At 38.1% G+C, this 17,890-nt stretch overlaps 1 protein-coding gene across 3 annotated transcripts in view; it reads left to right on the top strand.

Moving 5' to 3' along the window:
• Positions 1–17,890, top strand: part of ARID5B (AT-rich interaction domain 5B) — a 168,666-nt gene that overhangs the window by 131,000 nt on the left and 19,776 nt on the right. For all 3 annotated transcript variants that reach the window (XM_016159175.2, XM_036222800.1, XM_016159176.2), the window contains 3 exons: positions 923–1,127; positions 3,059–3,111; positions 12,408–12,505. In XM_016159175.2, coding sequence (XP_016014661.2) covers positions 923–1,127; positions 3,059–3,111; positions 12,408–12,505 — 356 coding nt within the window. The remainder of the gene's footprint in view (positions 1–922; positions 1,128–3,058; positions 3,112–12,407; positions 12,506–17,890) is intronic.

Here is a 17,890-nt window from a genome sequence, read left to right as displayed (position 1 = left end):
AACATTAGGTTAGCCGCTCGGTATGCCAAGTTCTATATTGGCCTAGAGTGTGGAAGGAAGAACATCTGGAGCATTAACTGCCATTTATTTTTTAATTATGGAGCTTTTCACTTACTCTTCTTGGGTTTTTAGCTGACCTCTACTCTTTCCTTTGTGGCTAGTTCACATCTCCTATAATATTCTCAGAGCTGACTGAAAAGCAAGAAGCCCTCATTAAAGAATGGGATCTTTTGTTCCCCACTGAAGGTGGATCCAGCTTTACCCTTAGGTGACAGACAGCAGAGACCTTGCTGACGTCCATGATGCCAACATCTGTTGGCATCAAGTTTTTCCAGTTTGCTAGAAAGAGTAGCAACAGATAAGTTTGCTATGAAGAAATCAACTTGCCTTTCAGTTTGATAAAGAAGGCAGGTTTTGTTCAATGACAGTAACAGATGGTGCCCCTCAGGAAAATAAACTGTGTAAAGAAAGAGGCAGGAGAATGGTCCCACCAGATGCAAACACTGTTTTTCATTTCACATCAACATACTTATAAGAAGCCTAAAAGAGGCTGGCCTGGTTAGGCAAACTATGACCCACTGACCACCTGTTTCTATAAATAAATTTTTATTGAGACACAACCACACTCATTAGTTTACATATTGTCTATGACTACTTTCACAGGAGAGTTGAGAAGTTGGGACAGAGACTAAAATGGCCCAAAAGCATACAATATTTACTACTTGGCCCTTTATAGAATAAATTCACCATCCCCTTGTCTAAGACAATTCCTATTCAATGATGCCTCTAAAAAGTTATACCAGGGTAAGGGTGATTTATTGGTTCACTCTTCCCACTCAGTGAAAGGTGTCACTAGCTATGTCTTTGTAAGCATTCCAGGGCTGTGCTTGATTTGATGTGGCATTTTTTCCCCCTTTTTCAGGTGAAATGTGAGGCCAGGTCTGCCTTGACTAAGCCGAAGAATAACCATAATAACTGTAAAAAAGTCTCAAATGAAGAAAAACCAAAGCTTGCCATTGGTGAAGAGTGCAGGGCGGATGAGCAGGCCTTCCTGGTGGCACTTTATAAATACATGAAAGAAAGGAAGACGCCAATAGAACGAATACCCTATTTAGGTTTTAAACAGAGTAAGTATGCTTGTTTTCATTTTTGATATATTAAAACTGCTCAGATTCTTTGAGTTGGAAAAAAATATTTTTGACTCAGGATCATGTTGAAATCCTAATCTAGGGATGATGCTCACTGTTTATGCTAAATCTACAAATCATCCAAGCCAGGAATTTTTTTCCCTGCCTCTTTCCGCTACATTGTTCCCTTCTGGGGCAGTGAGATATTTATAGGCTTGAATCCACTGATTATGACTGGAAATAGACATGTTGAAAGTTTCTCATTTTCTGTTTTGTCAATCTTGAGTGTCTGTAACGCCTTTCTTCTGAGATAATAATATGACGTAGTTTTATCAGACACAGATGCTGCCTGTGAAAAGACAGCTTTTTAAAAGGAGGACATTTAAAGGTGGACAAAACAACAAAGAGAAAACACATTTCTTAAGCCCCAAATTTGTTAAGAAATAACAAAAACCTGATGACTTCAGAGGAAACAAGAAATGCACAAATTCGAACCGAAGGCCCAATTTTGAATTACTCTGACATGTACATTTAAGTATCCTCATGTATTTGTAAGTAGAACAGAGAACTCATAGCTAACCAGAATTCCATATAAAAAGAGAAGAAACACAGATCCTGTCCTTATTTTACAAATGAATATATATTTTGCCTCTGTCTAGATTTTGTGTCACACAAAGCATGAGCCTCTGGCTTGAAATAGTATTTTCTCCAAACATATCTTTCTAGATTAAAACCATGTGTCATTTTGATGAAGAATGTCAAACCTGCATGTTTTACATAACAATTTACATACCTAATAGCAATTGGCACTGATTGCAAGAGAACACTCACAGCCATTATAAACTTATATAACTACGAATGATTACAATGTTTGTCTGAAAACTGGTTGCTGGAAATAGAAGTAAAATTAATGTACTATGAACAGCTTTGTTGCATTATGCATTGGTTCAGATTAAATCAAGGCCGAGGCAGGGCTCTTGATAGCTTTGAAATAGTGCAAGTTTCAATGAGGCTTTTCAAACGTGTTATGTCAAAAAGCCTTTAAATTTTTTTTTTTAATTTTATTATTCATTTCTCTTACCAAGGTATTACTTGAAGTTCAATTTTCCCCTCTTATAAAAGAATCAAATCCATAACAGTCTTATTTCGTGGTATTTGGTACAAATGAACAGGGTTGCTAGCAATTTGGCATAGTTGTTTAACAGCCTCAACATATGCAAACCCTGTAGAGAGAAATCTGTTTTTAAAAACTATATTTTTGCAATATCACACAGGGAAGTTGGGGGACTAAGTAGACTCATGACTCAATTCCTCTGTGATCGAGTATCTTCCTTCCCTTTGATCTGTTGTATCACTGCTGCCTCAAGGGTGAAATATTTGTTTTCCTACTCATTGCAAGGCACCACATGTTGGTGAAATATGATGAGCTTTTAATATAGTGCTGCCATCAGACATTCTATTAAAAAGATAATCATATATTAAAGTGGCTGTTATTTATTGATTATGAAGAGTTCTTATCTGAAAGAAGCATAAATAACCGTTTAATCAATGACCTCTTTTTAAATAAAGGTTGAAGAAGACCAACCCCAATTTTGAAAATCATAGTTTTCCCAAGGACACTCTAATTTAGCTTTTCTTGGTCTGCTGATGGCAACAGGATGAAAATTGTGTTGTTCTTTATCCTAAAAGTAGAACCATTTCCGTATTTGTGACTGTTTCTTAAGAAATATTTTAAGTGGTAATAATATATCCTGTTGTTGAATGCCCTTTGGCAAATTGTTTCCTAAGAACTTAGCTCTCTGGGGTACATTAGTATTTTTTTTCTCTCTCTCATTGAAAAACAAAACAAAACAAAACAAATGTTTTAATTGACATTTCTTGGAAATATGTTAATGCAATGCTTATCTAAATACTTATTGTCCCTCTAACAGTTAACCTTTGGACTATGTTTCAAGCTGCTCAAAAACTGGGAGGATATGAAACAGTAAGTGTTTAAGCAACTTAAATAAAATAATTTTGCAATCTAACCCCTCCCCTCTTTTGACCAAAATGGAGAAAATGAAAAAGCAAACCATCATTGACTACTTTTTCAAATGGCTCTACACTTTTGGGGGTTTATTGGGCCGCTTTTGGAAACAGTCCCAATTAGTTCCAGGTTTGGCAAAATTGTAAACTTGTCGTAAAAACTACAAGTGGAAAACATATGTAACTCTCCCCTGTCAGGGAAATTAGTTGGGTCTGTAATTTTTTCCCATGTTGAGAAAGGACTATTATTGTACAACAAGCCAAGATTGCATAAAAGAAATTTCCCTTGGCAACATACCTGACATCTGTTCATGTCTAATATGGGAAATGTATTAAAGGCTTTCAAAAGTAATCAGTATTGGCCATTAAGGACTAAAATGCAGCAGAATCTCCTCTCATTCTAAAGCAAAGAAGCTTTATTAGACAAGGGTCAGTGCCGCATAAACAGGAAGTTATCAAACTTATTCAGAACAGGCTCTGACACTCTTTATCAGCTAATTCTAACTGACAGGAACGGGTTATTTTTAGCCCACAGGAAAATATGATGGCCACGGATTTTTACAGCATGTATTTTGAACCAATAAAATGTTAAAGCAACAAACTAAGATTAAAATCTTGAAAGAAGAAGAAAGAGCTACATTAATATAGCACACAGAGATGACATCTGTAATAAAAATCAATTGACATAGGAAGATGTCGTCATTGGAAATATTTTCTCCTCCACACAATGATCAGATTAAGTTGTGCAGTTTCTTCTGCAATCGAATAAGAAATTGTTTTTTCTTTCCTTACAAAGTAACCTGGGATATCTCTGTATTGTGGTAAAATGACAGTAAGAGACACAAAGTCAGGAAAATGAAATTCATTTTAGCCCAAACATAATAACTAGTGTTTCTGGCTAGATATAGGATATTGTTTCACAAACTAATATAATGGTTTTATGTCAGGGGTTTGGGATGGGAAAAGATGGCAAGCATTATATGATTCAGATAATCAGGTATTTACTATAGAGATACCTGCTGTGAATTCTGACTAAAAACTCTTTGATGTGAATATATGTGCATGTAATATTTTTATTTAATATATGGGCTATACATATATGTTTATTAGGAAATATAATAGTGATATGAACTACATATAAAATGTGCATTTCATAGCTACAAATCTATTTGAAATATTTGTTTTATCAAGTGCCCTATGTAAAAATAAATAATGTAATTTTTCATTTGGTTGGATCTGTTGAAGGGACAAAGAAACCAACTCCTTGCAACTGTGGGCTCATAGTTTTGCAAAATCTTGCACTAATTATAGCTCTCACCTATGTGAAAAAGATGATAACTTATTCAGGGTTAGTCTGATAAATTTAGAAGTTAACCTCATAGCCTAGACTTTTAAGTCTAACTTTTAAGGATTGGACTATACATTTTTATGAACTGTGACTGCAGATAAGTTGCATGATATTGCAAAGTATTATAAAATATCTTTTAAACCCAAGAAATCATTATTATTCACTGATAGGGAGTATGCCAGCAAATTTTACAGAATCAGTTTTTCCTGCATTTATATCTTCTATATCTTCATGAGGATTCTATCCTCCCTCCCCACCCCCCATAACAGCCAGTTGGCAGAATGTATAAAAAAGCTTCTGATATGTTTCAGGGCATTTGCAATATTCTTTGAACAAATAGTATTTATTCTTTTGTTGAATGAATGAATGAATGAATGACCACACATTTAGCAAATCGCCTAAACACATATTTACTGAGTGTCTTATATGTACAGTGCATTGTGTCAAACACTCTGGGAGATGCAAAAATATCTAGGCCAGTGGTTCCATTTGCTTACCATACAGGAGAAGCGGGCATGATAAGACGATGTGGGAAAAGATCAGAGCCTTATTCAGGTAAAGCACTTCCTCACTTAGGTGTGAGGGAAGGAAGACTTATGGCTCTGATGCCATTTGAGCAGAATTTTGGAGAGTGGATGGAATTTAGACATGAAAGATCATGTCTAAAGATCCAGGAAGAGAAAATGAAATGGGGAAATAAAATGTGGAGACAGAATAAATTTGAGCATCAAGAGTTTTAGTAACTTAAAGCAGAGTGACTAGGTGGCTGGGACAAATGACCACGAAGGGGAGTCCAGAGAGGATGGAGACAAGTAAGAAGAGACCTTGGATGCTAGGGCCCTGGAATTATTCAGTAAGCAGCAGGAGATGCATGAAAGATTGGTTATCAAGCTACATGTTTTGTGTCGCCACTTATTTTGCCTTCACCTTGTGTTTAGGTAGAGTAAAGTAGAGAGGGGCTGAAACAATATGGAAGACCAGATTGGCATCTGCCTCTTATCTGGTCATGAGCTTCATGTCTCTTCAGCCAAGCCACGAGAGGACGTGGATTGCCCAAAACCTCTGGGATTGCCCTTTTCCTTCTTCCTTCTGCACTCACCTTTCAACTCCCTCATTGTTCATTGGGTCTTTGCCATTCTTCACAACAACACTCCCAATTTTTTCATCTCGTTTCTGACAGTGAATCTACAATCTTTCTAAAAAATCTACATATGAGGACATAAACTAGATGAAACCAATTGATGGGATTTTCCCTCCCTTTCTCTCACTCTCTTTCCCTCCTCTCTTCTTTCCTACATTCCTTCCTTTTTTAAAATGCCTCATACTACCTGTTAGCCCTGTAGGCACTTAAGTTTGCCACTCCCGTTCAACATTTAAGTTTTTGAACCTCCTAAGTACAGAATACGTTGTTCTGTTGGTATATTTTGGTGAATAAAACTGTGACATGTTCAGTGAGGATTCAGTTTTGAAGTTAGTCCAAAAGATATATGAAAAATATCCAAAGTCTGGGGACTTAAGCTATCATCACAGTGTTACCAGAGGACACTTATCAGTGAAACTGGCTGATACCAGAGCAAGTGTAGACTTGTCATTTAGAGCTCAAAAGAGATCTTAAAATCTTCTAGATCAGTGGTTCCCAAAGGCTACTCAACAACTGGGGCTCAAATTTTTAACACGGAACTTTAAAGTATAAGTAGTTGTCTAAGCCTGCACTCTGAAATATTAACTCTGTGGTGGTGCCTGGCCCTAAGAACCTAAAAATCCCATTTTTAAAGCTGCTCAGGTGATGTTAATGTGGAGCTAATGCTTAGCCTGCTGGTTCTCATGGGTCCTAGCTTCAAAATATGGTCCCCATTTAAATCAAGCGTTAAAGATTGGAAAGGTATCTTCATGCTGCTAATAAATAAACATCCAGCATATTAACCTTTCGTTGGCTCAAAAGTGACACAAAGTTTCCAATGAGTGTTTTTCCATTTGGTAAAGTGGTGATACAAATTTGAGACTCAGTAAGCTATTTTCATTCCGAGAGAAGACACAGCGCCCTAACATTTCATTTTTTATGAATTGCTGTTGAAAGAGATTCTCGCCATGCTCCAATCCATACTTTCATTTTGCAAGTGAGGAAACTGAGGCACAAGTAGATGAAATGAATTGCATGGGAGTCATCATACATTTTTCAGATTCTGACCTGCTGAGAATTTGTGCACAATTGTCTCCACCTCCATAGCACCACTGGAAGGAAAGAGATTCATAAATGATTATTCTTTGTGCCTCTCGTTCCCAGCGGTCTCTCATGTATCTAGAATGCTTTCTAGATATTTTGGGTGATGTTTTGGAAAAAAGGTCTAATAATCTACCTTCATGAGTAGCATCTTTCAGTCAGTTCTCTGTATCTTACATGATCCTTAGCAGATATTACTAGCTGAGTCTTGAGAAAAATGTGTGAATTTAGTAGATGGGTCAAGAAGTCTGGATGATGTAAATATTCAGTAATTGTAAAAAATTTCAAGTTTAGAATCTGTAGCTGTATCTCTTCTGCTATTAAGTTGCGATTGGATAAAGGCATCTCTCTGGAATTCCCTCTGGTTATAAAGAGAGGCCATTTTAATTGGTTTGTTTTTGTTTGTGGTTATAAACTATTTCAAACCTTCTGGTTTGAATTGCGGATTATGGATTATTTCACTTCAGTCCTTTACAACCCTCAAATTGAATTAAGAAAGAAGAGCAAAAGTTTTATTTTAAGTCTTTACAGCATTCTACTAACGACTATATTCAGTTCTCTCGGCCTCCTCTGCCGGAAATGTATATCGTATCTCTGCATCCTTAGGTTTAGAGATCGTGAATGTATCGAATGGATTTGATTTCCTAAAAACCAATATCCTGGCATTTCGATTGGTTGGCAGTGAGGACCCTTCCTTTGTAGTCATGTATCCAACTTCTCCTAAACATTTTCGAGTATAGGCACCTACAGTTGAAGAAACAGAGCTGGATAAAGTTTTGCTGATGAGCTAAGAGGCTTGCCCTTCAGTCTCTGGTGAAGCAATTAAAGTTCACAAATTATCTCGGGGTATTACCAGGATGCAGCATGTTGAGGATGATTTGTTAAGGTGACTTCCATTTGGCTAACCATTTGATGGCATGCCAGAGGCAATATTTGGAAAGAAGGTCGTAGAGCAGGGAAATAGGTCTCATCCTAGAGGCAGAAGACTCCAGCCAGGGGTGCCTTCTTAGAGCATCAGCTAGCAGCCCCATCTTCCCCCAGGGGTGAGAAAAGATCATTATTTCACATCTGGGAGAAGAAGTCACTTGTCTTCCTACAGGAAGGATTAGGCTTTGACAGTATTTAGACACCCTCTGAATCTGACCCCAGTTCTTTGGGCAGACGAAGACTCTTGCTTAATTCAAAGTTCTTGAGGCCAAAGATGATGTCATATAGTTTTGAAAGGCTCCAGTTCCTGGAGTACTACCAGGAAAAAAAAGTCATCTTCCTTGAATTCTGTCCGCTCCTCAAGGTGTCCTGAGAAAGAGGCTTTTTCTCAGAGCAGCTGGGGTGACACGTTTGCAGGAAAACTCTTCTTTCAACTCCACATTTCCTACACATTCTTAAGCCATGGAAACGGTGAAGTCCTGAAAGATTTCTGATTACTGTTTCCTCACCAGGCCACAAAAATTCCAAGATTATTTCATCCCTACAACCTCAAAGTTAGTGAAATCAAAGCACTAAGACCATGTCTTGGGTTAAAACGGTTTTCCAATATTTTTAAGTGACAAGATATTTTCATCAAATAAATTATGAAAGAGACAGTTCCTTTCCCATGTACTCGACCAGCTTTCTTGACAGAGATGGGCCTTGTGGAGAGTTCATTTCAGGCCACCTTACAGTATTACCTGGGTTCTAAAGAACAGTTTGAAAACCACTGTATTTATGAGCAATGAAAACTTCATGAACGTAAAAGGTTAAGAGAGCTTTTCACAGTTTCTTGGGTCTTACCACACTAGGGAGTGAAGTTAACTGTCAGATGTCTTCAAAGTGAGATGTAGCCTCACACATGCTTAGACTGGTTTATTTTTCTTGGGTGCGGTCTGCTCAGTTTGCTTTATGGTTAATTGTATGGGGTTGTGCTTCCTGCTAAATTATGGACACTTGAAAGCTGTACCATCTCCTTCTTTTCACAATATCTCTCTCTACCCTCAACTCTCCATCCTCCCTCATCCACCTCCATGCCTCTGTACTTGGCACAGTACCCTAAAATGGGACGTAGTAGAAGATGAGTTGATGTCATGAATTCCTATCATGCCCAAGAAGGAGATGATAGAAGCACAATCCAAGAGAAATAACTGCCTGGATGAATTTGGCCATCTTCTCTAGGAAACAAAGAGCCAGAAGTTCTTCGTATTCTTAAAAACCTAAAATAAAATAAAGGCCAAGTTGAAATGGGAACATAACCAGGAGGCCTGAAGCTTAGTGAGAGAGTTGACTACACTAACCCCTTGGCTAGATTAAACTTTCCAGCTGAAGAGGGCTGGATGCTAGATATGGGGAAGCAGACCTTGGTTCTGCCCTAGGTGGGGACTTAGAGCTAATAGACATCCAGAGAGGACACTGGACAAAAGAATAAAAAAACTAAGCAAATAATTAGTCACAACAAAAATATAATAGTACAGAAGGCAGATTTATATAGGTGGTAACATGATGCCCAGTACCTGGCTGGGAGGCTTCCTCCTGTTCTTTCCTCTGTCCTTTCAAGCTCTGAGACCCATTATAAGTTTGGACAATGGGAAGATTTAGACATTTCTTGCTTTAGAGCCCATGGTCAGTATTCAAATGAAAAGTGCACCTAGGCACAAAAACTAGAGATGTGTACCCAAGAGAAGTGTGTACTTAAAAGAAGTTGGAAAGAGCACATTTTCTTTCCTGTGGAAAGAAAATATCTCAAAATGGCCTGATTTATCCAGACAGGCCAGGGGAAGCACAGTAAACAGAGGGACCACTTCCTTGAAGGCCCAGCCCTTGTCCTCACTCCAGATGAGTACTCAATGGTAAAACCGTATTTAAAGACCAGAACCTGCTAGCGGGGAGCTAACACAGACCTCTAGCCAGCTGCATATGGCTTATTAACACCAAGTGGTGCTTGATACTGGCTTCCCACTGCCATAATTTCAATCCTAGGGTGAGGAAGATTTTTTTCTTTTTGAAAATTCATTATTTATCTTTAAAGAAGTTTTGTCATCTCTGTGGTAGGCAAGCATTTAACAGGGATTCCCTCGCCTAGATAATGGAATGTGGGAAGGGCATCGTCATTGTCCACACATTAAATATCCCTATCAGTGGTAGTCTCTTCTTCTTTACATTTTTCACAATCTGTATTATTTTCTTTATATATTTGGTTGATTGTTTATTTTTGGCATCCTCAAGGATGCAGTCATGTTGCATGTTGAGTCTGGTTGTTATTGTTGTATCTCAGCTGTTAGCATAGTACCCAACAGATGGGAGATGGTCAATAAATGGTGAATGAATGGATGAGTGAATGAATGGATTCAGATATAATTGAGACTTATCCATGATTCAGTGGTGAACATAATAATGAAACCTCTGTTGTAACTAGAGACACAAGTAGTCAGGGTAGAAGAACCATAATTTTACTTGCTGCTTCAGGAGAGTGAAATCTCAGAGCATTGTTAACCTAACCCACTCCCTTATATTTTTGCTAACTTCATAGCTATTCTAATTGCCCACTAGTGAGAGGCCAGAAGCTCAGTGTTGAGGACTTGTAGCAGAAGGTGTGCTTCTCACATTCATCTGCCTCATTTGAAGCAAAAAGCCATCGGAGTTCCATTATTATCATCACCCTGTTACATGTGTGGGCTGTTCATCAGCTCATTCTGATGTGGAGGCTGCTTTGACATAGTAGAAAAAAGTCTGCTCTTGGGACCGTAAGACATCAGTATAAACCTTGATATTACCATTCTGCTGCTGTGTGCCCTTGGGCAAGTCATGCAACCTCTCTGAATCTCCCTTCCTTCTGTGAATGAGATTCCTATAATCTGCCTCACAGGCTGATGAGAGGATTAAACCATATCATGGATGTGAAAAACTACAAAATATGAAATGCAGCACACACAAGAGATATAAGAATGACAAGAATGATGGTTTCTTCTGAAGTGATTGCAGACACATATGTAGGCTGTTTTCTGCCCTGCTGGGCTCCCCAGGGCCCACACACCTCATCTGAGGGAAGGAAGTATGGAGGTTTTGTTTTAAGGGGCCTTGGCATGCTAAGAGATTTGAGGATTGATGTGGACCCTCGGGAGGGGATACCAGTCTCTTCTTCCTTGATACACAGGCCTCGTATAGATCAGCCTGAAAATGTATTATTTAAAAGGCCGAAGGGAGATTGTAATTAAATATAAAATAATTACCTAAATATCTATTTTGAGTGTTTTGAAAGGGGCTTGAAACCATGTATTATCATTGAAACCAAGTGAAAATTAAGCAGGATTTTATTTTTAGTTATACCTGCTGGTGGATGTAAGAGGTGGTTCTGTTTAATGAGAACTATTGAAACAAATTTGTTCAAGAACGCTTCATGGGAAATTGAACAGTGCAGAATTCACATTGTCTCGAGGTCCTACTTGGGCCTGTTGAGAAGGATTTATGGAAATGAAGGGGTTCTTTTTATTTGAAATGGAAACGGTACCATTTCATTTACTTTATAATATTTAACCACCCTTCCCCTGCTCCTTAGATTATAATTTCAGAAACCCTGGGTACAAATCAAGATTTTTTTCCCCTCGGATTGCTGCCTTTAGCCCCTAAGTGAACTCTGCTGGCAGCTCTATGGGCATTCTGCTCCCTGCTCTCTTAACATTCCAATAACAGAGCCTTCCCGTCCCGTTTAGAAATGTTCACAAGGACCTCAGAACTTAATTTGTCTGCCTAGTCGCGAGGAAACACTAGACTTGTTCAGATATAGTAAATGATGGGGTTTTCCCCAATTAATCATCTGCTGGATCATGCATCTGTTATTTTGTAAAATCTTAATTTATGTTCAAAAATAAAAGAAAAAAAATAAAACAAGAGTATGGTATGCCGTTCAGTATTTTGCAAGCTGTTTGCTTTCATTCACCTTACTCAATAATATACAGAGCTTGCATTTTTAACTTTGATTCCAAAGTTAGCTTTTTGGTAGGATTTGATCAATATTCCATTTTCCTGACCTAAGTGAATAAAAATAAGTAGCTTGTGACATATACAGGTTTAGATCTTGATTTTGTTTTGGTGGTTAGAGAAGCTGTCATAAAAATGTAGCCCGGAATGACTATAAATGCCATAACTTGTTTGATCAGTTTGATTAGTTTTGTTGTAATTTTATTTAGTTTTTTTTAAATTAAGCAGTACATCACATAGTTTAAAAATCAGAAGGTACAGAAGGTTGCTTGGTGAAAAGTCCCTCTCTTAGCCTATACACTAGGCCACTCATTTCAACACCACTCAAGCAACCAACGTTAATTCTGATTCATTTAAATTGATGTACTAACATATATTTTAGCAAAAACTTATTTTCTGTTGATGTTTAATCACACGACATAAAGGAACTGAGCACGAGTTTGGGACCATGGGGGGCAAATAACTACATAAATATCCAGGAAGATACCTTAGATGAAAATGAACTATGGTTGACAAAATATGGAGCCAAAAGCAGAATTCTATTTTTTATTGTAAAGAAAAGCGCTGAAAGTGAGATCTCACTGTAAAACCATAAGTCTCCCCACATACTCACTTGGACTTCTCTGTTTCTGGGTTTCCAGAACAGACTGTTCTCTTCTGACTGTTGCATATGTATTGAATCTTGGCACCGTGAATCTCTTGTGATGCGAGATTGAATTTCCCATTGCCATTTTTTCAGATAACAGCCCGCCGTCAGTGGAAACACATTTACGATGAATTAGGCGGTAATCCTGGGAGCACCAGCGCTGCCACTTGTACCCGCAGACATTATGAAAGGTAAAACAAAATGAAACAAAACAAAAACCTTTTCTGGAAAGTCCTTGCTTAATGGAAAGTGTGTTAATTGGAAGAAGCTTCTGGTCAAGGATAAAACCAAAGGAAGTCTAAAGGACCTTTTAGGAAACAGAAAATATCCCTCTGGCATTTTATTTTGCATATAGCCTTGTGATTTTTAGGGAACATGGCTTTCTCTAGTTACTGGGACTAAAATTAGATAGTCTTTTAATTTGCTTTTATCCTGTGACCACCTGCCTGACAATACCGTTTTTTTTTCCCCACAAGCATAAGATTATTCAGTATGTTCTCTATGGGTTCATTTACTATGAGAACCTTCAGATTCCAAAAACATAGGTCTGCAGTATCACTGTGAAGTTACCATGTAACTGTACTAACATTGAAATACATTAATGTTGACTGTATTAACATTGCAAAGTAAGCATTTCTTTAATAAGAAAATTGGTCTCCAGATAAGGTTTGTTGTTTTTTTCCATCTTGGTATTTTTCTCCTATGGCTACGCTTTTGACTGAGGAAATCCTTTCTTGCCAAGCTCTTTGTGGTTTAGTTTTCTGACAATTTCAGCTTCTTTCAGAAGGTGATGATAATGCAGACAAGAAGTAATGCCAAATTAGACTACTATGAGGGTTGTCGCCACAGGAATATTTCCCGTTCGCATTAGGACTGTTACCCACAATACTGAAGACCAGTTAGCAAAGTCATGCATTATCCTTGCTCAGTGGGTCAAGCCCCAACTTAATTTGTTCAGGCCTCATCAGCTTCCTTATCAATGGCATTTGCCTTCTGAAGTATTAACCAACTCAGCTCCCCGGTTTCCAATTCAAGGTGTGAGATCCAAGCAGAGGAGTTTTTGTGTGCGTGTGTGTGTGTGTGCGCGCGTGTGTGTGTGTTTTAATAATAGCCATGGATGGAATGAAGCAAGACACAGTCAACTGAACAAACGGGCCACTTACCTTGTTAGTTTGAAAACTAAAACACAACTGATAAATTGATGGTTGCTCTTCACATAGTTACCATTCCAGCTTCAACCCAGAAGCATAACACCTGCCTTTGGATCGTACAAATGCATCTTTAGATAAAGTCATCTAACTCTTAGTCATATTTCTTTTGAATTCAATTATATTTTTATCTGTATTGCATTTAACATAGAGCCTCTTTTAGTATAGCCTATTCAACGAAACGTGAAATGTTTTTGTAGGTATAATTATAGTAAACTGAGTTGGGTTTAGTACCTCGTGAAAAATTCCCACAAAGCATTCCCAAGAGATTGCCTTACTTGAGAGTGGTATAATCCGGAAGGATTTTAAAAAATTGGTAACAGGAATTCAAATTATTACTCTTCATAGCATTGTTCCCAACATAGTATATAATTTTCTTAAGTGAGAGTGTTACCGCTCTCAGTATTTAATACAAAAGCCCACATTCTCACACTGTACATAACAGGTATACCACAGAAGTCTTAGTACAAAAGAACCTGGTATCTCACTCAGGTGAGTGTTTTGTAAATAGTGTTCAAGGTACCATAATCAACTTGTTTTGACCTGTGATTCAAGGTTGTAATCAGAACATTTTTATTAGAAACACTATATTTTCAAATAGCTTCTATTCTGACAGTGAACTTCTTACCTCCATATACAAATGTTCCCAACACCTGAACCATCAAACTTAAAGGACCAGATAGCAATTAAAATTAGAAAAAGAAGTATATCTCAGCTATTAGCTAGCTCACTCAATTAAGGAATGAAATATTAATCAAACATGTTACAAAGTATTACATGGTCAAGAAAACAAATAGATAAGGTATGAGATGGGAAAAAGATTGGATCTATTAGGGGTGTGTGTGTTTGTGTGTGTGAATGTTACATTTACTCAAGCAGTTGTGTACATTTTTAAAAACCCTCAATCTTAAATGAAATATCAAGATATATTCTTTTGAAGATTATGTACTTCGTGTCATGATTTACCTCTTCCTGGAGTAGCTGAATCCTAAGTGCCTTCGATCAGTTGAATTGAAAAATTCTAGTAGGGATACCTCAAATTTTAGCAACTAAGAAACATTATTAAAGATTTTTTTTTATTATTATTTCTCTTCTCTCCTCATTCTTGGGAGTAGAATGGATATTTCACAAAGGTTTGGTTTCTCATTAGATTAATTTTTTAAAAAAGCTATGTATTTGAATTTGAATTATGAATTTGTCTGGTCAGCGTGTATCAGTCAGAATCTAGTAAGGAAAACAGAAACCACACTAGGTATTCAACAAAGAGAACTAATTATTGGAGTTGCTTAAACAAGTGTTGATGTGAAGCACTATATCACTCTGGAGGTAATAACCACAGTTTTCCCAGGGCTGGAAGGATAGAGAAAAGAGGTTAGGGTATTGCCACCCAGAAGTTCAGAGAGTGAGTCCCATAGAGCTGGGGTTCAGACCCCCTCCCAGGGAAAGATACCCAGCCCATGCTGGTATTCCGGGAGTGCAGAGGAGGAGCCCTGTGGAGCAGTGCTCCCTGGTGCTAGACCTCAGAGGAAATGCATCGAAACTGTTCGGGTATTATTGAAGGAAGCTAGAGGCTGGAACCAACTACTGCTGCTAAGTTACTGTTGAGTTGGCACTGAAATGATCAGCAAGCAAAATAGAAAAAAAGAGGTCCCTTCTGCCCTCCCTGGCCTGGACCCCATTTGCAGGAACTCAACAGAAAGAGAGCTGACAAAAAGAGATATGTAATTTGCAGGGACCCAGTCCCAGCATTACCAAACGGAGCACAGGAGATAGATTTGGAGTAGAGAGACAATAATCCAGCTGCCAAGTGGGACCCCAAACATGGAAACCCCTGTTCAGAGCCTGAAGCCCAGGTCAGAGCACAGCTGTCCCCAGTAATTAGAAAGGTCCTCAACCCTTCCTTGGCATTTCTTTTTGCCAGTTAGGCCCCTCTAATGTTGTTATGATCAGAGACAGGGGTATCTTGAATAGTTAGTAATTAATAAGAGTTAAGTACAAAATTTTTCAAATGATTTTTTTTTTTTAATTAAACTCACAATAATGCCACTCTCACTCATTTGAACCTTTCAGGATTTCAAAGGAGTCACCCAAACTCTTGTGAGCTGTGGTGGTAGAAAAGTCTAAGAACTACTTCCCTAGATGCCTTACTTTAATGATTCTACCAGAGAGAAGGGCAGAGGACACTCTGATCTGTCCAGGGACTTGAAAGAGCTCTGCTTTGATCAAGACACTATGGCTAAAACTGTACTTAGTGATTATGGTAGATTTCATTCATTCTTGATAGTTCCAGTCTGTGCTAACACAATAAAAACAGACGACTAGATTGGTGAAGGGCCACTGTTTTCAAGAAGGTTCAAGGAGTTGGAAGGGGTCAGGGCGTTGTGGCAAACATCCCATCTGGAGAAGTGCTTGGAATTATTTAAAGGCTTCCAAACACGATCGGAGCCTTTGGAGCTCCACCCCTGCTGCTGGTTCATCTGGTCTCTCACTCTTTTCACTCTAGTATAGAAACTTGGTCCTTTTTCTACTTCCCTACCACCAGTTTTACTTCCCTAGAAAACAAAGAAGAAATGAGTGATCTGCTATGCATTATCCACTGATTTATTTTTCATGCAGTGTGGTTCATGTTTCCCGTAAATGTTTTCATTTTCCAAAAAAAAAAAAATAGCCGGTTCCTCAGTAAATGTTACTTGTATATTAGTTGTGCACTTTGGGTTTATTAATGAGTGTAATAATGAAAGTGTGGGTTGTTAAAAAGAATCAATGGGTGTTTTTATTTAAGGCATAGCAGAAATGGTACAATGCTTGTGAATGCATCATTGTCGCTGAAGGCCTGACTCGTCTAAACTTGCCTCTGATTGGTTTAAATCAAATAGGTCCAAGCACTTCATAAAAATGTCTTTGTCAGCCTGGTTTTGCTTCCAAACCTATTCATCTCCGTCAGTTTTTAATATTAGTACCAGGCTCCTGGCCATAGTCCATTAGTACTGTACTTAATTGCTCATGTTACAGATGATCACCAATATAAAAAGCATTAATGTTTCCCCATCGTGAGACTGTTGCTATGTAGCTGTCTCAAACTTAGAAAAGCTTATGAAGTGTGGTTATTCTGGACATTTCTTGCTCAGAATTTATAGATAAAGTTACTGTAGATTATAATGCAAAGACAAATGCCCACGGCCTCTTGGGCAGGACCCTTCTAAGTGGAATATTTTCTTTCTTGTCCAACTCCTTATTTAAGGTGCCCCAAACTGCTTTCTTTTATCAATAAAGGAACGAAAAGGAAAATGGAGACTTTTATGGAATTTCCTTAGTTCAATTTTTCTGAAATAGTAATTCACTTTAAAGGCTTTGTTTTCATATGCATATTTGTTTTCTTTTTAAATGTTTTAAAGCACATGCAGGGGAAAAAAATCCTTCACAGAATACCAGATTACTGGTTCTGATTTTCCTGAATAAATTACATGGTCTGTTCCTGTGGAACACATGAAGTTGTTATTAGGGATTGAAAAGGGAGCATTAAGGCAAATGTTCTTTATGATGTGCTTTTCTGAGTATTTAGAAAATCAAAATCTTAAACAAATGTATTTGTTTGTGGGGGAAATGAGCAATTGTGCTGCATCTTCTTGAAGACTTCATGCCCAATTTCAGGTTCTAACCTTTTGCTTTTCCCGTAAGCATTCCTCGGGCAAGACCGTCATGCCGCCTGGCTGAGGCGGCTTCCTTTGCAGTGACTTGGGGTGAGCTGTACCCAAGCCAGATGCATTTGGGCAGAACCCGAGTGACAGTCAGCTGGAGCTTTGGCCTTTTTTCTCTGAAGGTGGAAGGCAGGGTGTGGGAGGTTCATGTTTTAAGTAAGATAAGTATGTACTTAAAGGTAAATGCCAAAAATATATCAGGTTCTAAGGAACTCAGCTAATTATATTGTGGGAAAAGACCAAGGGAAATTAAGGTGCATTACAGTCCTGCCTGTGTCTGTTCATGTCTAGGAGATGGGGGTGTTCTTCATGCTGACGCCCTTGAAGTTAATCAATACAGGATTCAGAAAGTGACGGGCAGGATCACAGCATTTTAGATTTGAGAGATCTGTTGGTGATATTCTAGACCAGTGTTACGCAGAGATGTTTTCTGACCCACCTGTGAACTGTTTGCCGCTAGGCTGTGAGGAGGCAAGCACAGCACCTACAAATAAGCATTTATACACTTTTGTAGCAGTCTGCCAGAAGAGTTTTGTCTTTTGAATCTAAGAAAAAATTAGGGCCTGTACTTCGTATGCCTTTTTTAATTTTACCTTTTCTAGTAATATATTTTTATGGTGTTTTACAAAGGTATCAGTAGGCAACAGATGGGACATTTAGAAAACTAGAC

The sequence above is a fragment of the Rousettus aegyptiacus genome, unplaced genomic scaffold (genome assembly GCF_014176215.1).
Source record: "Rousettus aegyptiacus isolate mRouAeg1 unplaced genomic scaffold, mRouAeg1.p scaffold_m13_p_6, whole genome shotgun sequence".
NCBI classification, from domain to species: Eukaryota; Metazoa; Chordata; class Mammalia; order Chiroptera; family Pteropodidae; genus Rousettus; species Rousettus aegyptiacus.
This window is presented reverse-complemented; position numbering and strand designations above follow the sequence as displayed.